At 38.5% G+C, this 23706-nt stretch overlaps 1 protein-coding gene across 3 annotated transcripts in view; it reads right to left on the bottom strand.

Annotated features, from left to right (window-relative positions):
* Window positions 1-219: 219 nt before the first annotated feature.
* The window catches only part of lingo2b (leucine rich repeat and Ig domain containing 2b), a 53285-nt gene continuing 29798 nt past the window's right edge, over window positions 220-23706 (bottom strand). For all 3 annotated transcript variants that reach the window (XM_088433831.1, XM_088433832.1, XM_088433833.1), the window contains exon 2: window positions 220-3458. In XM_088433831.1, the coding sequence (XP_088289957.1) occupies window positions 1550-3415 (1866 nt within the window). In that variant the 5' untranslated portion in view covers window positions 3416-3458 and the 3' untranslated portion in view covers window positions 220-1549. The remainder of the gene's footprint in view (window positions 3459-23706) is intronic.

Raw genomic sequence — 23706 nt, 5'->3', positions numbered from 1 at the left:
TGCATGTTTTTGGAATGGCTCGGAGGGAACATGCAAAAACACAGGAAGGCCAGAACAAGCTGGAATAGAACTCAGGACGCTGAACTGTGAGGCGGATCTACTAACCACTCAGTCACTGATAGAAAGCCAATCAAGCGAATAGTAAATATTTAAAACCAAACACAAAGCTATGCAGTCACTATTAGAGCTTCTTCAGCCGGATTTAAAATGCAATTCCAATGGGGGGTATGTTTGATATTTATTTTCTCTTGAAAATATACCCATAAATTTATCATATGAAAACAATTATACAACTTTTGAATGTTTTATCACAACAGAATTACACAAATAAACACAAACATCCCTGTAATACAAAGACTTGCCCTTAAGTGTTATGCCAATATTGCCCACACCAAACGTTGCGGATATTTTCAAACAAAGAAACATAACATTACAAGATACCACTACGATTTTGAAACTGACACCCACAAAATAACCAGAGCCTCAGGAAGGAATTGTCGAGAGGTGCGATCAAAGAAATATGAGGGGAAATTTAAGCCATAACTCTGTGAGGCTTAACTTTGTCTTGTCCAAAAGAGGGCACAACCTAGTAAATCTTTGTCATTGTGTCTGGCCACAGAGTCTTTTATATCATATCAAGGGATTTTTTTCCTTTTTTTTTCTTTTCTGGCCACAAAAGCTGGCTGTGATTTACTACGTTATGAAGCAGCTTTAACGTGCCATTTCTGTTGCTGGGAGCTTTTCTCATCTGATAACATCTTTGACCAGTGTTTCTTCTAAGGAGGAGTGTCTTGTCTTGCTGGAAAGTAAATTTTACGGGCTATGGGTAAGACGAAGCTCACACCTCATAATAAATTACAGCATAATATTCTCCTGAGTTAAGTAAATTCCCCCTATGTTAGACTCATTGCATGAGGGCCACTTTTTCTAAATGGATGCAGCATTTTTCCCGTATAAAACATGTATGATCCTGTTTTGCGCAACAGTGACAATGACCCAATTAGAACCAAGGCCTGGGCCCCATTTTCATAACATTTCTGTCAGATAAGAAAGGCAATGCGTGCACATGCACAAAGACACAAATGCAACATGCGTACACCGATGCACGCACAGCACACATGATTACAACACACACCTTTCACACTGCAGCTAAAATGGTTATAATTTAATCCTGACATATTGCAGCGATGATCACGTTCTCTGCGCTGTGAGTACCCCCCTCAGTGGCTCTGTCCTTTACTTTGATGTCACGGATATTCGACAACATCTTTACTCATCACATCACCACTGATACACATGCCAAGTGCAACACGAGATTACTTCCATATTGATATGTTGGTTATAGCATTATATTCAATGTAAGGACATTATTTCATATAAACACGTTCATGGTTTCACTTTGATTTTCACATGATCACAAGATCACCTTCATTGACAGCCACTATATTAGTAAATCATTTGTCACAATTCCACTGTGTCATAGAAACAACTTTTTAAGCTGATATGTCTGCACTGTTGTTCGTCTTGTGCGCATCAGTCCTCGTCACGTTTATATCATTTTCATATTGACTCGTCGAGGGCCACTTGTTTCTGTCACATCAGCTGAGGCCCCGTTGGTTTTGCGAGGGACGTATTCAATATCAAAGTTGCTCTTATGACGTCCTTTTCCTCTGCTCCAGGCAAACAGGAGTAGGAAACAGAAGACGACCACACCTAAAAAGGACAGGCAGCCCATGGCTGTGGAAATAATGATAGTCTTAATGTCAATAGGGACTGTCATGTTGTACAACACAGTCCCATTCCCCCAAGTGCTGTTTGAGTTTGTCAAATGATTTGAGCTCCTGTTGGTATTGTGAAAGCTGTCCCTAATGCCCAGGCTCTTCACAGCTAAAGAAGCCGACAAGCTTGCATTGCCAGCAGGGTTACTGGCAATACACAAGTACACCCCACTGTCATGCAGCTCTGCAGCCTTGATCTCCAGGGTGCCATCTGGTTGAACCTCCACCCTGCCACTGCTCTTGGCTGTGATGTAGCGTCTGTGAGGTGTAATCCAGACCACAGAAGGCCTCGGCGCTCCCTCCGCTATGCAGCTCAAACGGGCGGGCTGACCCTCGTCAGTCATCAGTAGCTGTGTTATGTTGGGTCCAATTCGAGGCTTGGTGCAGGTCATGTACCGAGAGACCAGCGGTTCCTTGAGCTCCCGTAGTGCTTTTCCTAGGAGGTACTCGGGGGCGCTGCACTCTGGCTGAATATCAAGAATATGAAGGGAGGGGGGTTTGTAGCTATTCAGCAACCAAAGCAATCTGCAGTCGCACACCAATGGGTTTCCACCCAGACAAAGCCTCTGGAGGCTGTCTGGTGATGCAAAAACTGCCCTCTCCAGAGAGTCTAGGCGATTTTGTGACACATCCAGTAGTTGCAAAGATATGAGGCCGATAAATGCAAAGGGCTCAATTGAAACAAGCTGGGCCCCTTGGAGACGGAGTTCCATCAGATGCGGGAAGTGCCCGAGCTCTCCTTGATGGATATGTTGAATTCGGGAAAATGACAAGTTGAGGTGAGTGAGGTAGGGCAGGTGGCGCAATGCTGCACCAGGAAAGGCAGATAGATTAGTGTTAGTTACAAACAATGTTGTGAGGTTGAGGCCATGCAGTGACAGAGGGGGTAGTGTGTCCAACCACGGCCAAAAATCGATCTCTAGTTGGCGGAGATGGAATAGCTTCTTAAAAGAGAAAGGCTTAAGAAAACCAATGCTCAAATGACGCATTCGTAGTTCGACCAGGTTGTGTAGATGTGCCAAAGCATCAGTAGGGACTGCGCTCAGATTAGAACGTTCCAGGCTCAGACTTCGGAGTCCAGTTAGTCCCATGAAGGCCCTCTGAGAGATAAACACAAGTTCGTTGTCACCCACCTCGAGGGATTCCAACTTGCGCAGATCTTGGAAAGCATGGTCCAGTAGTACCACAAGTCTGTTGTGGTTGAGGTCAAGCCGAGTGAGGTTAGTCAGGCCAGACAGCACGCCTGCAGGAACCAGCTGGATGACGTTACTGCGGAAGTTCAGCGAGCGGAGAGCAAGCTGAGAACGAAATGATCCAATTTCCACCACGCTGATGAGGTTGTCACTCAGATCCAAGTCTTCCAAAAGATGGAACGAAGAGAAGTTATCTGGTGTGATTACACGTAGCTTGTTTTTGCTGAGATCCAGGACTCGAGTTTCGATGGGGATGCCTTCTGGGATAGTACTCAGACGCTTGCGGTGGCAGCTCACTGACTTGCTCTGGGCAGAACACTCACATCGGGCTGGACAAGTCAGGGCCAATCTGGCCAGGAGTAGCAGCACGGCTCCACCCAGGAGGATGTGGTTGTGTGGGGCTGGGCGCTGCATGACTCTTTTACCCACGTTGCCCACTGTCATTGCTCAGTTCGTTATACATCCAGAACACCATCACGATCTGGCCCTGTAAGACAATGTATGAAAAGAAACAATTTAAACTCAGACTTTTCTTCTATTTACCCTCTCCCTTTTAGTACATTAAAGAACCTCAAAGTTCTCCATCTCTCTAATGAACTGTCATTTTTCTTGGCTTGCTCGGAAGAATAGAATTAGAGTTAAAGCAGGGCAAGCCCAACAAGAGAAACTCCATCTGCAGAAATATGTGAACGTTCATCAATGCAGAGCACAAAAGGTTGCAGGCTAACTGGAGACGTCTTTAAAGGGTGGAGAGTATTTCAGCCCAGTGGCGAGAAATGACCCTCATTACAATCTGATGAGGCTAAAAGCCTGGGCGGTGATAGTTTGTGCCAGCAAGTGCATGTGTAGTACATCTTGCTTTTGCAGTTTGATGGTCGTTCAAATGGAATATTTGATCAGGGCTCAGATAATCAGCTGTGAAATGGCAGCAAATGTTTGCTTTTCTGACATTTCGCTTTATAAGTCTAAGCTTTGAGCAAAAATGGCCTCATTGCAAGAAAGCCTACATATGTATTTGTGTTTACAGGTGTTCTCCCATAAACTGTTGAAAAAATATTTATACTTGCCTGAAAAATGAAATTCATGGGCAAACATGCATATATTTACTCATATATTTGTGTATGTATGTTTTATTTTTATAAATTGTGTTTCCTTCAGTTACCTTCTTAGCCTTGTTGTGTTGTACTGATTTCCAGAGCTGTGCATTTTACAAATGTGTGCCGGTCTGTGATTCATTTTTCGGAACTGCAAACATTAGCCCGATCCATCACTTTATTTTAATGTTACATAATCTGTTAGAAAGTTTGACTGCTGTGGCGTGTCTTTATGTGTTCATGCTTCTCATCGTCATTACCAAATATCTCTGTCAAAAGACGACGTTGAAGAGAGATCGTCTCAATTCCCCAAAATAATTCTACTGCCTCTCTCCTTACTTCCTTTGTCAATCTCCTTGCTTCCTTTGTCAATCTCCTCACTCCTTGATGGAAACTCTGGTAGGAGGTACGAGCATGTAAACTGTGGAGCGAGTGAATGCTTTGACCAGCTATGCACAAGGAATACATTCATTCTGGGCTCTGTCACTCATATCAGTAGATTTGTCCAACTACATCCACCTATTTTGAAAGTCTCCAGACAATCCATTATGACCCATTTTGGTTTTACAACTTCTCTTTGGAATGACTTCTTGTTCTCAACTTTGACGTGACACACCTGGTACAACGACGCTCACTTTTGAAGACTGCCGTGTGAAATATAACATTTTTATTCACAGAAAAGTACTGAGATACAAAAAATAGTGGTAAATTGATCGCTGAATAGCTTGTTAGTTTGAGATGACCCAAAACTGTCCAATTAAATAAGACCCCTTATTTGCATATGTGCATGATGTAAAGATCAGAAGAATTCAGACTCATTGACTTTCAGCCCAAAATATCAGTCAAGCGCCGGCATAGACAAGTCACGACTTATGTTATTTTTGTTGTCGACGAAGGGTTTTTTCCCATGTGTGATGCCATGTGACCAAGCAACACAACCTTGGCGGTTGGCTTGTTGATATTTTGAGCACCCCTAGTTTCCAACATGAAAATACTCGTAGTTTCAAACAAAAAGGATGGACTTTTATTGTGTTGAAATGAAGAAAAACTTCATTCTTAGTACCTCCTAGAGCACCGCTCCTCCCTCTGGTGCCATTTCTTGCTTTTATGTAACTTTTGTACTGTCAGTTGTTCCGACTCGTTTTAATTGCCTACCTTTTCCTCCCAACTGTGTCAGCATTTTCTTTCCAAGAGTTGTTCACAACATTGCGGTGGTCTTTACAAGCTAAATCATACAAATGTATGTACAGTATTTTCTGGACTATAAGCCACACCAAAGTATATGCCGTGCCAACAAATATTAAACAGAAAATTTAGCTTTCTCATATACAGGCCGCACCAGACTGAAAACAGGTTATAACATCAGATATTTGATACTTGTACAAAAAAACTGTCATATAAGCTGAAATTACTTTGTTACCGAACACGAACAATTGCATGTATAAATAGGTACATCCTCTCTCTCTCTCTCTCTCTCTCTCTCTCTCTCTCTCTCTCTCTCTCTCTCTGTTTTTTATATATATATATATATATATATATATATATATATATATATATATATATATATATATATATATATATATATATATATATATATATATATATATACTGTATATAAAACACTGGGATTCATTCTCCCGCCAAGAAATACCACTGGTACTGTATTTCTCATTGAGCATGATACTTGTACAAATAACGTGCCAGAGAAGTGAAAATGATCACCGGACATCTTCAATGCATAGTAATCAGTGTAATCTATAGTAACACACATATATAGCACATATCTATGTATTCCCGCAGTACTACAGTAGATGATTAATTCACAAGAAATTGTACACCGCAAGCTACCTTGTTGACGGTGGGCCCAGCACTGACTTGTAGTGTATGGAAAAGTTGCTAGTAGCCACTAGAATCTGTAGATAGGTGTGTAGTGAACCGCTGAGATGCCATTTCATCTTATTTGTACCATTTCTATACCCACTGCCATTTTTCCAAAAGCTGTAGGATGCATTGTCCCAACAGGAGTGAAAGGGTTAAAATGTTTTTATTTTCTTTTTCTCAAACTGCTTGGTTACAGCATTACCATGCCTTCAACACAGACTGAACAAGCCTGCAATTTAGAAACAAGTGTAGCAGTAACATAGTTTCAACATTACACCAACACATTTGTATTAGAATACTGCACCAACACATCATCAACGTGCCTGCTAGTGTTTACTAATAGATAGTGCTCCTTGGTGGTTTGTAAAAAAGCAGTTATAAACTCAAAATCAATACTTTGATTGTGTCTTCTTCTGTCTCCCTTTGTCTACTGGGAGATTGTTCCCTGGTAGCCAGTAAAAAAAACTGCAGATAAGCCACAGTGTATATAGTCTATATATCAGTCTATAAGGCGCAGGGTTCAAAGCGTGAGAAAAAAGTGGCAGTTAATAGTCTGAAATTTACGGTACTTATGAATCTTTACCAGTGATAGCTTATGGCCATCTGCCATGTTTCTCTTTGTGGCAACATCCGCATGGTTTCGAAATTTCAGCAGGTACATGGTGTGGAAAATCTGGAGAGTGGAGGGCCGTGCTTGCTGAAATGTTGTAATTACGCAGCATAGAGCCATGCAAAATTGCTTAACACTGTGAAGTGGCACCATGTCCAACATACTACCTTGTTGAAGTTCGGTTATGGGTTGAGATATTGCATCATTTATTTTTATTTTGATCCTTTAAAATGTCTTCATATGAATATGGTTATTAACACATAAATGTTTTGCCTATACAGTATTTAAAATGTGTGCTCATGTGTTTGTGTGAACTGTGCATTGTTGAAATGTCACTGATAATTGCAAATAACAAATAATTATTATAATATTAATAACAATACATTAATATATTATTATTATTATTATTATTATTATTATTATTATTATTATTATTATTATTATTAATAATAATAATACAAAGTCCCATTTTAATGTTTCCCACAAATGAAAACATCTAAAAATTAAAAAAAATATTCAGGAAGTAAATTTCTATGGTAGCACTGAAAGTGTATTAAAATGTTTGATGCAACCAACGTCTCATTCCACTCTGACAATCTAGACAAGCTATTATTTTTTGTTTGTTTAAAGAAATGCTTGAAAAATGAATAAATCTTGAATAAACGTAAGTGATAGTCTTTATGTTATACTAAGTTATACTGTAGTTAGCAAGTGTTACTTGCACAAATGTCTGCTAAAAAATTTTTTTAAAAAAAAGCATTTGCTTCAATTGTTGTGGATGGGCAAACTAAGGTAAATAACACCCTGAAGTGGGCATTATGTTAAACATAACCTTTTGGACTCCTGTTGTGGATGGAAGGGCAAGTTCAGAAGCAGAAGGAAAATGTAAAAATGGAGTAGCATGTCAAAATGAATGAATGATGAATGGAACATTTACCTTTAAAAATGTGTCAGCAATTTTGACCAAGTTGCTAAGAGCTTGCTTACTACTCTGAAGGAGATCACGTTTAGCATAAATGCAAATCAATAAGACAAACCACCAAACAAGACGCCAATGTAGGAACTCGAGAACACCCTGGGTTTGAGTCTGTGATGGACAGGTGAATGTTATTTTATTTTAATGTTATTTTCTAATTATTAGTTGTTTGACAAAAGAAAACAGCACCATTCTGCCTGATGGTTGAAATTATGGGTTGAAATGAGACTAGTCTCAAATACAGCAGAAGCAAATTGGCTTCAACTGCATTTGGTAAAAATAAAAAATAAATAAATGATTGAAGTAAATTTTGTTGTGAATCTTGATCTGCTACAATCACACAATGTATCTTTACTTAAAACAAAACTTGGGTAGAGAGTACTGTAGAGAGAGTAGAGATTACTGTAATTCCCCAAATGTGACACACTTTTTTTTTCCCAAAATGAAGGCCAAAAGTGTGGGTTCGTCCTAGAAAAAAAAACTCAAATTTTTTATTTTTTTTTGGACACCATTTGAAGACGATTGACTCCTCAGCCACAAATGCCAAATTTTGACCCACAGATGTGCATTTTTTATCAGCCGTATTCTTACTCAAAATAATTAACCATAATGAGGGGGTCGTCAGTTGACTGTTAGCATCATATGCCAGTTGCAGGTAACAACAGCTCAAGTTAGCTGAGGTCGTTGGACATTATTTTCAAATAAAGAAGCAGGCAAACAGAATCAACGTCCGAGTCCATCCTTGTTCACACACAAGAATGTTATTATAACGAAAAGGAAAAAGGTTTGATGTCTCCAGCTGATTCAATTAAGAGTGCACCAGAAATATATGCCATTCGACTCGTTTGCTATTTGCGGTCTTTAGGCATTTACACACACAATTATAAACTTGGTGAAACACGGATGCTGCTCAACTTCAAGTATTTATGGTAAATGAACTCGAACCGCATCATGAGGAAAAGGAAAAACACCTTTGAGCACATTCACCGTTACAGTGGCGAGGTGTTCACTGATCGCTCACAATGACAAAGATGAGATTCATTCTTTTTTGCTATAGTTTTTACATTGTTGCCAAAGTGTTGGTACGTCTTATACATGGTAACATATAAAATACCAACATTTGACCCCCAAATTAAGGGCGTGTCTTATACTTGGGGAGTTCCGATAATTACATCAATTGGTTATATATTTTAACGAATCCTTCTGACATCTTTGTTGCGCTATGACACCATGACAGGGTAATGAGGGCAAGGATATAGACTTTAAAGAAAAGCATGGGAAATATTCCTCTCTACATCGACCTTGACAAAATGATATGTCCTGGCAGCCACAGGTTGTTCAATTGACAGATGTGAGGACAGAGAATCTGACAATAATTGCCTCATTACAACTAGTATCTGCATTCCGCTCAAGGCTATATTTGCCAATTAGGTGTGTAAAATGTAGGCTTGGTCCGTGAGTGCTGGGTATTTTAATGCGCTGTGGAAAAAAAATACCACAGAGATGTGAAATGTGCCTTCAAAGAGCTATGTCAATCACTGCAAAATGGAATCCCGGCAAGGTTAGCATATGATCTCCCCTACAGACACAAAGCACACTTTGATTGTGATGTGAGTGACATTAAAAACAAAGCTTTGATGAGACAGAAACCATCAAGCTTTCCCTGACCCCACCACTCCAACAGCTCAGCTGCTTGTGTCTTGGTGTAGCGCCATCTTTTCCAGTGGCTTTGTGAGCCCTTCCCCCCCCCCTAACCTAACACCCTCCCTTTTCACACTCCTGGCACGGCAAAACATCAGTTCCCTCAACAGTCTCAGCAGGGTGGGGTATTTATCGATCGGAGCATAAGATGCTAGGAATGCAGCATGTAACAAAGAGAAGGCTGTTGCCACAGCAACCGCAAGCCATTACCCTCATCTGTCCGACGTAGTCTGCCAATCAAATTAATGAAACCCAGAAAAAATAGACTAAGGGGAGTGTTGTTTTATTCATATGGATTTGACAGAACATACACATTGAACAAAATCTCATTCATTCATGCTGCCTGCTTTTGGCCGAGCACAGTTGGTGTTTCTACGCTGTCATTCTGACTGCCTTGCTATTTGTCCACCTGTCTTTTTGCCCATCTATTTTGTGCTCCAGTAACCATCTCTGTCAGTCTACCTTATTATCCATCCACAAGTTTGCTCCTGTCCCTGTGTATTCATCAGTCTGCCTTTAGCTGGCCACGAATGATCCTCCCAGGCTTCCTGTTTAATAATTACAAGCCAGTTGTCTGGTGCTGGACTGAGCAAACGATCAGGTGATTTGTCGAAGAGATGGGCGTCAGGATCACTGCTCTGCTAGGTGAAATGGTGTGAGACCAAATAAAATGAAAGAAAAATAATAATAACATGGGAACAAATGCAGTCCGTGAGTGAAGGATGATGAAAAAGCCTGTTTAATCCTTGACAAAACAGCCAACCAAATTGGTTTTTCCAGTTCTGCTACAGACGTTATATGCAGTAAATATATTAAATCTACCTAGGTCTGCATCTTTTCACTGATGAAACAAAGATGAGTTCCCAAATAATCTACAATGCCGTGAAAGGAATAGAAATTTGTCCGGTTTCTGTTTTCTCCTGTTCTCACACTTGGATATTTCAGATCATCATACCAACATACTATGTTAAAAAGTGCATTCTTTTTCAGCTTATGCATGAGGAGAACAGAGAAGGACTGCACAAGGACAATTATAATGTGCTCTAAAGCAGCCTTTCCGAACTCTCAATTTTTATTTGATTCAGAAGTCTCTAATTACATGAAGGTTCACGCACAAGAAAGAAAGAAAAAAAACATGGTCGAAACCCAGTGTATTTGTAGGTTTAGGGTTATGTGTGGCGAAGCATTCTGTGTGTCAAGGCATTCGGAAAGATATTTTGTAGACAACAAGTGAAATGAGACAACAAGCTGTGCTTCCCAGGCAAAGTTTGAGATAGCACCCTTCTCATGGCAACCTTCTCATAACAAACATTTTTTCAAAGGAAACTATATCATGTGTGCCATGTTATCAAAATAGCTATTGAAGAAGAAATACAGTTTGCAGTTAACTTTTTTCAGTACTTCCATTTATACCAGGATTTTATTTTTTTGCATGTATATTAATGTATTGAAACTATATCATGTGTGCCATGTTATCAAAATAGCTATTGAAGAAGAAATACAGTTTGCAGTTAACTTTTTTCAGTACTTCCATTTATACCAGGATTTTATTTTTTTGCATGTATATTAATGTATTGTACTTATATTTCCACTTAAGTATTGTATGAGTACTTTCGCCACCTCCTTGTGTAGTTTGGACATCATGACTAGAGTACCTCAACCACATCCACATTGCATTGTCAGAGTATATGCATTATGTCCCGTTTATGTTGCACTCATGTTACGTTTTAGTTTTATCAATATTTGAAAGAGGCATAATTCAAATCAGCGGGTATCTGAGTCTTTGCACTTAAAAAATAAATAAATAAATCATGACACACACATACTGTATCAGCTGAAGGACACTCTTACACATACACAGACACCATATCAACTGTCATAATTCAACACTTTTGTCATTCCCGAATTCAACCCACGTGACATGACTGCCGCTTGAGGAAGCACGCACTTGGCTGCTCCCGGCAGGGCCATGTCGTGGCCCCCACTTCTCCCACCGCTTCTCTACAGTCATCTACATGTCGTGTGAGATATGTTGTCGTGTCTATTGTTGACGCATGTGCAGGGATTATTTTCCAGACTTAAGCCACGCCCTCTGTCAGTCAATTGTATTTTACGTTTCTTGGACGGTTCGAGGTCGTTAAGTCAAAATTTCATACCTTGTACTTGTGCAGATGTAATGATAATAAAGGCTATCTAATGATAATAAAGGCTATCTATCTAGATTTGAATGGTGCCATTTGGAAACGAAACCATAATAATTACCTCACTGGTAACAGTCTGTACCTCTGCTACCATTACACTTATTGCTATGGACTTGAACAGTCATGGCCCGTTATGTTCTTTTCTTTGATTGGTGGCAATGCAGAGTATTTTTTTTTTTTTTTTTTATGAAGCCTACTAAATACAGAGAGCATATGTCGAAACCCTGCACATCTTTGCTCTATTTGGCTGTCCAGCAGTGCCTGCCCATGACTGTCCTTGGCCCAAACTACTGGTTGTTTTCTCTTTAGTATTTATTGAGTTTTTGTTGATATCGGGGTTTTCTATTCTTTGCTTTTGGGGCTTTTGTTGGGTTTTGAGTTGTTGTTTGGTAGAATTTTGTTTCTTCTGTTTGTGTTCTTAGTTCATGTTTCTGTTCATCTTGTGTCAGTGTCTTATTTAGTGTGACTGCGTCCACCTGTCCTTGTTAATTTGTCTCCCTTGTGTCAGCCTATCAGCTCGTTGCTCCACCTGTGTCTTGCTTAGGTGTCCCTTGTTTTCTTGTCAATTATGAGTGTATTTAGTTTTCTGTTTCCCTTCAGTTCTTGTCGGGTCATTGTTGATTATGTTTACGTTGTTGTTGTTGCTAATGTTGCCCTCAGTCACTCATTGGTCATTTTTGACCTTATTTTTCCTGGTCATCTTAATATTGAATCATTATTTTTGAGCAGTGGCGGTTTGCGCATTTCACATTTGTGCCTTCATTGATGTCCGACTTGAATAAATACCCCTCAGAATACCATCATTTATGACACACAGAGAAATCATATACAGATGTATACTTACGCATTAGTGGGCATCACTTTAATCAGTGTACAACACAAGCTATTTTCCGGAGCTTTTAAACATCAACAAACCCATATCAGCAATTAAAACTTATCAATATGCATGATACTGTCAAAACTTAAAAATAAAAGGATATTTAAAATTATTTGTCCATAAAGTTTTATTCAGTCCACCAAGAATAGGCAAGCTTTTACGCTAAATTACAAATCACAGTTTAAAATGAATAGAACATCATTTTATTTATTTACCATTACTTGAATATGAACAAAATAAGACAAGGAAAACATATTAAAAAAAAAACATAAGTAAAATGCTTACACTCACCTAAACGACTGTCTCCCAAAACACTTAATTCAAGACAAAATCCGTTCTTCTTTCTTTCCTCAAGAAGACTTCAATGACTTGCTTGCACACTTTGTTTAAGCCTTTCAGTTCCAACAAGAAATCCTTTTCCATCGTATTTTTTAATTTGCTTTAAAAAAGGCAGAAAATGGCTGCGCTACAGAAGCACAGGGATTGTCACAGACAAACGGCCAAGCTTGCTTGACCTGCATAGCACTGCCTCCCATGCTGAGTTCAACGTGATGCTCTCGAGCTGGCCTTATTCTCGCCACCTTGTGATCTGATTGAGCTGAATGGCTATTGCAACTGTCTATTAACTTCATGTACCCGTTCATTCACAGTGCAGAGATGCCCGCAACTATTGATTGTGACAGCCTCAGACAGGTTTCATACTGCCTGGAGACATAAGTTGGCTAAATTCTGATTGGATAAAAACTGTAACATAAAACTACAACACTGGAAGGAGCGTAACCAAATGGATATAATATGACACGAAGAGAACAGAATATGGAGAGTAGTTGGAGACTTGTTGGTTCTGATGGCTCACTACTGTTTTTTAGCACATCCCACTCGTCTGCCTCCCTGCATTTTGTGTCCGCACTGTCTTCCACCATGTACTCACATAACCACGCATTACACGCTTGAAACCCTGTAATGTAAATTCAACCTTACTAAATTTAGTTCTTTAGACGTTCCTCTGCTTAAAGATTTTTTTCACTCTTTCGTTCCGCTTTATACAAATTCAAATTCTGTAGCTTGTATTGTTAGCCTGCATTAGTCTATTAAACTACTACCTGTTTTCTGTTTTAGTGGGTCGCTCAGGTATGTTAATTATCTAGATTTTAGTATTTTGTATTTTTTCAAACACTTTGAGCCAAGCATGGCATTAGAAAAACGAAACGCAAACAATATCTCAGAATTTTAGGTAAACCGTTATGGTGAGGTGGTCTTTTAGAAGGGCACTCCAAGGGTTTAGTTTTTTTTTTTTTTTTTTTGTGGTTTTTAATGGATTTGTTTCCGAATTGGATCAGAGTCACAGTGAAACTGCTTAGAATGTGACAGTTGAAAAGGAGCTGGAGGGTGATTCATGAGACACTGAGTGGAAAAGTGAAATGGAGAAAAACAAGACAAGCATAGAATAAGGAGAAATAAATGGAGCGACAAGGAATCAAGCAAATTATTATTATTCATTTTGTCTCATTTCAAACATTGTATGTTCTTAAAATGTCAAAAGAAGTATCAAACTTTTAATTTAATCTCAATACATATATCAACAGGTAGATACGATCTTTGTTTGCTTGACTCAATGTGATTTTTCATGTGCCTTAAGCCGAGAAAATGTGAAAAACTGGAATAAAACAAAGATGAAAAAAAAAGGTTTCAGTGAGTGTGTTGATTCCAATCTCTAGGCCAATGTGCCATTATCAAAGGCCTGTTCATTATCAACGATTCAGAGTCCAGAGCTTTTGACATTAGCAGCATGAGTCTTGACTAAGGAGAATTTTACCGGACTAAGCCAATTAATTTTTAACTGCTACTCTCTGATACAATATTGATCTCACAAGGCACAAATGTGTCTATGAATTAATAATGTTGATTTTACTGACATTTAGCATGTGATCTGCAAGTGTTATTATCCACGCAGGAAGGGTCTGGTTCAAAATTTGAGCCCAGAACAGTATTGACTGTCAAGCAGGCATGTTAACCATGACTCCAATATGCTGCCATATTTGTTTTTTTGTTTTTGTTTTTTAAACGGACTTCTTTTATTAAGGATAGTTTGAAATGGTGTTTAAAAAAAGACTGTCTTCTATGCAAAAAAAAAGCATCCCTGCAAAGTGTGATTTAGGCTATTTTCATATTTAAAGTATAATGGTAATTTTGCAAATTGCAAAGACGAGGACCACGCCACTGAGAGTGCTCACAGCCAACATTTCTCATGCTCAATCAAACCTTTCATCCTCTTAAATATGGTGCGCTCATTGCACAATAGAATTTCTGTAGCCCATCTGAAGCGTAAGGTTTTCACTTAATACTGCTCGATCCCAGATTTTCCATCTTTATTTGTGAGGTTTGTAACAAATAAACAAAATGTTTTAACATTTGAAAAATCCTTGTGTGTATGGCCTGAGCATTTACAAGGTTTATATAAACTTTCTTGTCACAAAAATTCTTCCACCGGTAAAATGGATATAGGCCTACTATTAATTTGTTCCAGCCTCTCCCCCCCAAAAAAATACAATGGAATATACTTTAATATGATTTTAGTAACAGAAACAGAAACTTGAAGTAGGAAACCATTGCGACGCTTTGCAACACCGGTAATAACAGGAGTGTATGGACCAAACAGACACTGAACACAAAGGTAGAACGAAAAGCGGCATTGACAAAAGTGTCAACGCAAATCCAGAACTTACAAAATAAACCATTAAAGGGGCGGAACCCACAGGCCGGCGACGTCAAAAGTCGTGCCGGATAAAAGTAACAAAGCAAAACACTCGACAAAAAGAGACTTAGGGGATGGAAAAGTAACAACAAAGGTAGCGCGGGAAATACATGACAAAGTAGCAACTGAGAGAAAGAAGCTAGGAAAATTGCAAATAGATAGGATATGTAAAAAGTCGGGAAACTGAAATGCTGACATGACGGAAGTTCAGTGAATAATCCGACGTCGCCGCCCTGCTCCGGCTGAATAGGTGATGATATTGAAAACAGGTGCGGAGCCAGTGGTTTCGCCCCTCACTCAGACAAGCTCGTCCTGTTATAAGATAGAGCCCCAGCAGGGGGAGACGTAACAGGTATTGACAATCTTTAAATAAAATGAGAATAATTGTTTTGCTTGTCTACTGGAGGTTCTGAATATTGATATAAATTGAGTAACTTAACTAGATTAATACAATGGATATAGTCAGTAAGATTTTGACATTGTTGCATTCTTACTGTTTTTTTTGAAAAAAAAAAATCATTGCTTAAAGTGTTACACCACCGCCACAAACTTTATTTGTCCATGTGTGGCATTTGCCATTACAGTATCTGTTAGAACTAAGCTAGCAGTCATTAAGTCTGTTATGCAGTTGTTTTAAAAACACAACTTATAAATCGGATCAAAAATAAACTTCAACTTGAAGTGGCAACAAACATTTGAAGCTTCTTTTTTTGCAAGATTTATGCTCTCTCTCAAACTGTTAAGATTAAATGACTTAATTTCACTTCCACTGTAGTGAGTGAGACTCATGACCAATCTTTACTGTTTGCTTCCACAATTTAGGGTATTTGATCATTTTGGAGACAAATGTTATCTGGATGGTTTAATTTTGTTCTTAATAGTTTTGACTGCATGATGCAGACCAGTCTTTGAGTAGCAGTCAGCAATAATACCTTACCAGAGAAAATTTACAATCAGATTTATTCCGATGAAATGTGCATGTAGCACATCTCCCAGTGTGTTTGGTATAACCAAATACCAGACACTGAAATCAGTGCTAATGGAATGCTTAAGCGAGTGGCACTCTGTTCTCTGATTCAACGGACTGATTTAATTTATAAGGGTAAATATCAAAGTCACATTAAAAGTATGAATTTATGCAGTGTTAGTGATTATTTTGAAAATCTTTAACCTACTCTGACTCAAATTATGTTTTAGTACTTTTTTTTTACTTCCGAGTAAAAATGTAAGTACTCTTTTACTTCTGAGTAAAAAAAAGTAAACAAAAAAACCTCACGTCAAGTCAGTTTTATTTTTAAAGCACATTTAAAAAGACCATAGTCAACCAAAGTGCTGTACTGTAAAAATAAAAGTGCAAAATAGAAACCTGAAAAAGAAAAAACAAACAAACAAAACAAAACAAAACAAAACAAAAACACATAAAACATACTAACCGACTAAGACAAAGATAACACAGCACTTCAGGTATGTCAACTTTCAAGGTGTACTAAAAGCAAGTGAGAAGAGGTAAGTTTTTAAAAGGGATGTTAGTGATGTGACCGAATATGATGTGATGTGATGTGACTTCAGTTTTACTGTCATTGAGGTTGAGAAAATTGGCCTTCATTCAGGCTTTGAGGTCACTCAGGCAGTCAAATCGGACTGCATCAAGCCCTGGGTGGAGGTGCTAAAAGGCAGATACGTCATCTGAAAAACAGTGGAAGGTAATGTTGTGTTTGGAGAAAATAGAACCGAGTGTTAAAATGTACAGGAGGAAAAGAACGGGGCCGTGAATAGAACCTTGAGGACCACCGCTGGTAAGAGGAGCTGGAGAGGAGGAGAAAGCCCCTAGGTTGACTGAAAAGGATCTGCCTGTTAGGTAAGATTTAAACCATTTAAAAGCAGTACCTGTAATGCCAACCTGGTTTTCAAGCCTTGCTTGCAGGATGGCATGATCCATGGTGTCAAAAGCAGCTGTTAAGTTAAGAAGGACAAGAACAGCAGAACTGCCAAAGTCAACGATTAATAAAAGGTCGTTTAAAACTCTAAGAAGGGCAGTCTCAGTGCTATGGCTATTTCTGAAGCCAGACTGAAATTTTTCATGGATGCCATGTTCAATTAAAAAGTCCTGTAACTGGTTATGCACAACCTGCTCTCAAACCTTAGATTAAAAAGGGAAGCTGGGAGATAGGCCTTTAGTTGGAGAGAATAGCGGGATCAAGGCTATGCTTTTTTATCAGTGGCCACACCACGGTGTGTTTAAAGACAGCCGGGACACAACCGGTTGTAAGGCGAGTACATCTTTAAGTAATGTGGAAGGGATCAAGTCCAAGGGGCAATTTGTAGATCGTAAGTGTGTGATCAAATCTACAAGGGCAGCAAGTGATGTAGGCTCAAAAGAGTCAAGGGTGACGTGGTGCAATGGAGGAGCTAGGTCAAGGATGTGGACAAAGTATATGACTGGCCTAAGAGCAGAGATCCACAAAAAATGTTTGAAATATCTCGCAGAGAGCAGTTGAATACTCGATAGGTGAAGCACTGCGGGGATATTGACGGAATTAAGCATATTGAAAAGAAACTGTGGTTTATGGCAGTTTGTTTTTACAAGATTACGTATATATTGTGCTTTGGCAAATTTTGCCGAACGCTAAGCATCCGCGGAGGATGTCCAAGGAGACGTGGGGACCGTCCTTCCACCGCTGCTCAGCGTGTCTACACGCGCGCCTGAGTGCACAAGTAGTGTCATTTAGCCAAGGTACAATCAGAACTTTTGGGTGCTTTACCGAGTGGCGCTACAACGTCCAAAATCTCAGTACAATAAAAATTAAAAGCATCAATAAGATTGTCAGCACTAAGATTACACTGGCTGTCCAGTGTGTAAATAAAGGAGCCGTTAAAAATGTCGGAGAAATTGGAGGCAGTCGAAGAGTTAATAAAACGCACTCGCCTTGATGTTGTATGAGCTGTAGTTCTCAAGCAAGGAACCCAGACCGCAAAGAAGACCAGTACGACAGGCAGGATATTTTGCAAATATTAACAGCAGGTACAGAAAGCCCCAACAATAAAAAAAAAAAAAAGATCCAAGATGTTGTGGCGGACACTAGGACCATGTCTCTCACCCAGTAGGCATGTCGCTATGATCCTTTGATGCTTTGAACCTGTTGGCTTTGTCTTTGCTGTTTTGGACTTTGTTGTATCAGTTTTGTGATGGCATGCGAAGAGTAAAGATCTCCACTAGCACAGCAACGTGTGGTTTCTTCGCCTCGCCACAATGTGCCCTTTTACGTGTGTCGGATCAGTCACCGACTGGACCAGATTAAATGAGTCAATAAGATTCAAAAAGTCATGGGCCAGCCGTTTAGCTTCGCAGCACACATGAATATTAAAGTCGCCAGTGACGATAATATGGTCAAAACTCACTATAATGCCGGACAGGAAGTCTGAGAACTCAGCAATGAAATCCTTATTCCATTTTGGTGGGCGGTAAACAATCGCCTAGCGCACGGGGGATGACAGGTCCACAACGAACAATTGGAGTTTGAAACTATAATAGCATGTAGCTGGCTGGGTCAGACGGCACAGGAGATCCGACCTGAAGAACGTAGCTAGTCCCCCGCCAATTCCGGTTGTCCCAAGGGCGCTGAAGAAAGAGCAGCCTGGAGGAAGAAGCTCTGAGAAGGGCGATGAATATCCAGCATGGATCCGCATCTCGGTCAGGAACAAAAAATCCAGATGACGAGAAGTGATAATCTTAAAATGAAATATTAAATAGTAAGGGCAGTGGTTCATAAAGTGGGGTCCATGGCCTGACTGCAGGGGGTCCGTGAAATATTTAGGGTTATTAGTGTGTGTAAATATATATATATATATATATATATATATATATATATATATATATATATATATATATATATATATATATATATATATATATTATACACACACACAACCAGTTTAATAATAATTTAGAAATTGCGTTTTGCGTCTACAATTGTTTGCAAAATGAGGTGATAAAGCCTACAAAACTAAAGCGGGATTTTGTTTTATATTGCTGTTTTGACTAAATACAGTGGTCCGCGTGTTACGACATTAATCCGTTCCGTGGTTGGGGTCGTAAAGGCAAATTTGTTGTATTACAGGCAATCCAAATCTATGTTAAATAGCTAATGCATTTAGAACCCCAGGTAAAAACATCAAAATTATACATGCATATTAAAAATTGGTACCAAAATAGGTAAGTGCTATGTATATATAGTATTCATGTATAAAATCAGGAAACATCATAAATAAAAAATATAGAAAGGATTTCTTTACCCTTGAGTGATGCTTGTTATGCCCATATTCCCTAATAAGGGTTATCTCCAGCATCGTTTCGATATAAATCATCTTCTTACTTCTCTCTTTTACATCACTAGCAATCTTGGGACCCATGGCTAACCCTTTCAACTTTGAATTAATCAGTAAAATTCACTATAAATACGGTTTTGTAACCACTCACAATCGAACAAAGCTTCACCGTTCCGCCATTTTAAACATGTAAGGCCGACCAATAGCAGACCCTCATCTCCGTGAGGAGATGGCGACCAATAGCAGACCACCATCTCCGTGAGGAGACGCCGACCATTTGCATACCAGCATTGTTTCATGCGTTGCATGGAAGCAGCTAGATGGCAATAGTAAATAAGTGCAATTACCTAAATTGCCAGCAGATGGAGGCAAAAATGCACAAATACAACCAAGCCCCTAGGGTTATGACAGTTGTTTTGGTTGCATAACTGGGAAAATGTCATTAAAGAGGGGATGAAAAAACTCAGTATTCCACGTCGCAATATGAAAATGACATAAATCGGGGGCGTTGTAACACGGGTGTACACTGTAATTGGAAATCGACTCAGTTTGTTATAAGGAGGTGTGCAATTGGCAATTTTCATTTTCTTAACTTCAGTACAGCTGAAAAGTACCAAATATATTTGCTGTCAAATTGAACTTTTTGGTGAATAAAAAGGGCACTTACTAAAATTTTGAATTTAAGAATGTTATTAATTGTTTTTTTTTTTTTTGCACAAATATTTGCAATGGGGGTCCTTGGAAAATTTGCTTTCAAAAAGGGTCCCTGACCAGGTTTTAGGGGATTCTCATTTCATTGTTGCGAATTTGCAATGCTTCTTCCTGGAGAGGGTAAAGTACAATATCACACTAGTTCATCTTTGGTACAGATTCAAGCAGAAATTGTGGTTTCAACTGATATTTTCTTAGCCTAATGTTAACATTTCTAGTACTGAATACTGTATACTAACTGCAAGTGGCTATATGGGTAACTGAGTGCTGCACACCCCTCAAGTTTACATCTTAAACTCATGCCTGGTACTGCACACATCTTTACAAGCCCCAGCATTATTGTGGTAACTGTGCATAATAATCTCAGATATAAATCTCTCCTCTCCCCACAGCCCTCCTAACACAGGGCTTTGAATTAATTTGCATGCTTGTAATTATATTTCACCTAAGCTCCTTGGAAAGATGCCATTATTATAAGTCTTGGCATACATCGAAGTTGACTGCCTCTGACCACCATCTCATTGATATTTCATTTGCTTGTTCCACTTGTTTGCTTGTGAACATGTTACAATTCAATATTACAAGAGTCGTTAACATGAAACTCGGATTTGTTTTCCCTTCAAATGTTAAACTTTTGTCTGACTTTGCTGCTTTTCTCATTTCTACAGTATATATAATAGCAGCATGAATAATGGAGATATTGCAGCAAGTTCATATGCAGGTGATTAGAACTGCAATGGGAGCAACGCTATGGCGTGTGTGTATAATTTGACTTGGAATGGTATGTTGTTAAAGGTTCATTCATTGTGATGATGCACAGTGCAAGTTTCATTTTTAAGAAGGAATTTGATGAGAATTCAAGTTTACTTTTGCTTAGATGCACAGAATTAACAACAGATTATACGTAGGAACAGGATCATTTTTTATTCTTTGTAAGATGTTACTCGTAACAAACACCAGTGTCAGTTTAATGCTAAATTTTGCATTAAGTACCAATAATAATAATATAATAAAAAACTAAAATAATAAATGAGCACAATGCAGAGAGCAGAATGTCAGTGTTTGTTTCAGGATGCTATTTGGATTAATGAGGGAATGCACATCCAAAGTGCACCAATTAAACATCTCCTTTCTGCACCACTGGCCTTGGCTCCCCAGAAGGGTTCCTTATTGAGCCATCAACAGCAAAGTCTGCCGTCATGTGACTACTTAATGTGCTTTAGACACAGAATAAGGCATTATCTCACAGTCTCTAAGTTTAGAAAAAATATTTAATCATTTTTTGCACCACCATTATTGCATTTCCTGTACACAGAACTCCAAGCTGAGTGCATGAATACCATGAGCAATATGTTTATGTTGTATCAAGATAATGTCATGTTCGCACATAATTCAAAACAAGCCTGTTTTCGTCTTGAAAATTAATAATACGTTATAGAGACATATGCTGCATATCAAACTATACATACACATCAGAGATCTTCAAAACCATGGTAGATAATGATTATTAAAGATATGTTCTAATTATATATTTAATTTCCTTTAAAATTATATATAACACCTCGTGGTAGCTCAAAAATTGATGAGGCTACATAAATTTGAAAAATGTGTTCAAGAAAGTGTGTGTGGAAGTCAGCGTTGAAAAACCACTGGAAAGTAAAGTCCAATAGCAGGTAAGCACTTCATCCAAAATTTGAACGCTTTACAATTTGAAGAAGTGATATTTTAAGTGAGACAGGGCCAAAACGGTTCTTTGGTATCATCCCCCAAACAACTTTCCCTTCAAGCTTACAATTCATTCCCAGAGTTATCAACTGTCAGTTTATGTTATTTACTGGTGCTACCTGTACTTTCCTTCTTGACTTGCTTGACTTGTTAGCAATAACATGCGCTATATTCATGTGCGTTTTTTATATGTGTCAAATTATGGATGACTGAAAATTTTCAACCCTCTATCAAATGCACCTAAATAAATCTTGCAACATATTTAGGTGTGCTTCAAGTGACGGCACATCGTGAAGCCATTTCTCAGATTAGTTCAGCTCAGGCTTCGTTGTCATGGATGAAAGTAGGAAAGTACGCAAATGGGTGAAGTGAAGCATGTGATGTTATGCATCAGTGATTTCTGTCGTGCATGCCTGCCTGTGAAACCTGTTATGTGCACCCCTATATATGTATACATGGACTGTTAAACCTCCATACTACAGTTAGGAGATCACTGAGGAGGAGAAAGAATGGTACGGAGGGTTTCACTTAACATATTTCACACATTTTATTTATACACATCTAATATCTGCAGGAGGGGAGTCCTACTTTTCGAATTTCAATTTCTGTGGTGGTTTTGAAATCGCCATTAACTGCAAAAAGTGAGGGTACACTGTGGTGTGTGTGTGTGTGTGTATATATATATATATATATATATATATATATATATATACATATATATGTATATATATATATATATATATATATATATATATATATATATATATATATATATATATATATATATATATATATATATATATATAACAGACACAGAGTACTGTATATGTTCACACAGCTGTACCCTGTCAAAAGCCATTCATTTCTAGCCATCCTGCACTCCTCCCTGGCCTTGTCATGTTCAATCAAGACACATTCCACATCTGAGACATAATAAAATGAAATTTGACATGAAGATGTCGGAAAAATAAAGGGCTTCCTCATCTGTATCAGCAGAGTGTTATGCTTCACTCTGCTCTTTTTAAAAGTGGCCTTCTTGGGGAAACTGAATCACCAGTCTATCTGTTAAAGGTAATCTGTTATTGATGTAAAACTAATTATATAAACAGCTAAAAATATATATTTTTTGTATTACCCAGTCATTGGTTATTTTCTACATTTTAACAAGAAATTATTGCCAAATGTGCTAATAGCTAACTCAGACCTAATGGCAATGAGTACACTATACTATTAATGTTCATTTATCTGTGTCATGTCATATCTCATCTCATCCAAGGGCACTGACATATCCTGCATATTGTGTGAAATGATTGCTTGGAAAAATGTCATACCTTCATTTCAATGGCATTTTAAATTTCCTTAAAAATCAAAAAATAAATTGCACAATGTGCTGAATGGAGTTGTGTTTCCCTGCCCAACTTGAAAAAAAGGGTTGCAGAGAGGCCAATCTTTTTTTCTCTCTTTTTCTCTTTTTCTCATTGGTACCTCAATCAGGGTGTTACTTGAAGGACACTCACCATATTAGGTTCCTGTCTAGTTTTACTCTGAGAAGCTACATCTCATCCATTTTTCATGGCAAATGTTCACCGCAAGCACACTTTCAAAGACTTATTTCAGAAATAAAATTAGATTACATTTGTTTGTCATGCACTTAAAGTGGGTTTCAGATGTGCATAATGAGTCTAGTTCCAAATCTTAATGGTTTGTTGCACCCTTAGCTGAGTGAAGAGATTAGTGTCGAAGCTTGTGTAAAAATTTAACAAGCATATTAAAAGGCTAAAAGAGCTGGCATACACCACTTTATAGCACAGTTTGCTTTTACGATAACATGTGATGATTCTCAATTCAGTTGCATTAAACACCTCAGCACAATGCCAA

This window comes from Hippichthys cyanospilos, chromosome 14 (assembly GCF_059441005.1).
Source record: "Hippichthys cyanospilos isolate Australia breed blue-spotted pipefish chromosome 14, RoL_Hcya_1.0, whole genome shotgun sequence".
In the NCBI taxonomy this organism is placed as follows: domain Eukaryota; kingdom Metazoa; phylum Chordata; class Actinopteri; order Syngnathiformes; family Syngnathidae; genus Hippichthys; species Hippichthys cyanospilos.
Note: the sequence above shows the minus strand (reverse complement) of the source record. Positions and strands in the feature narration are given on the sequence as shown.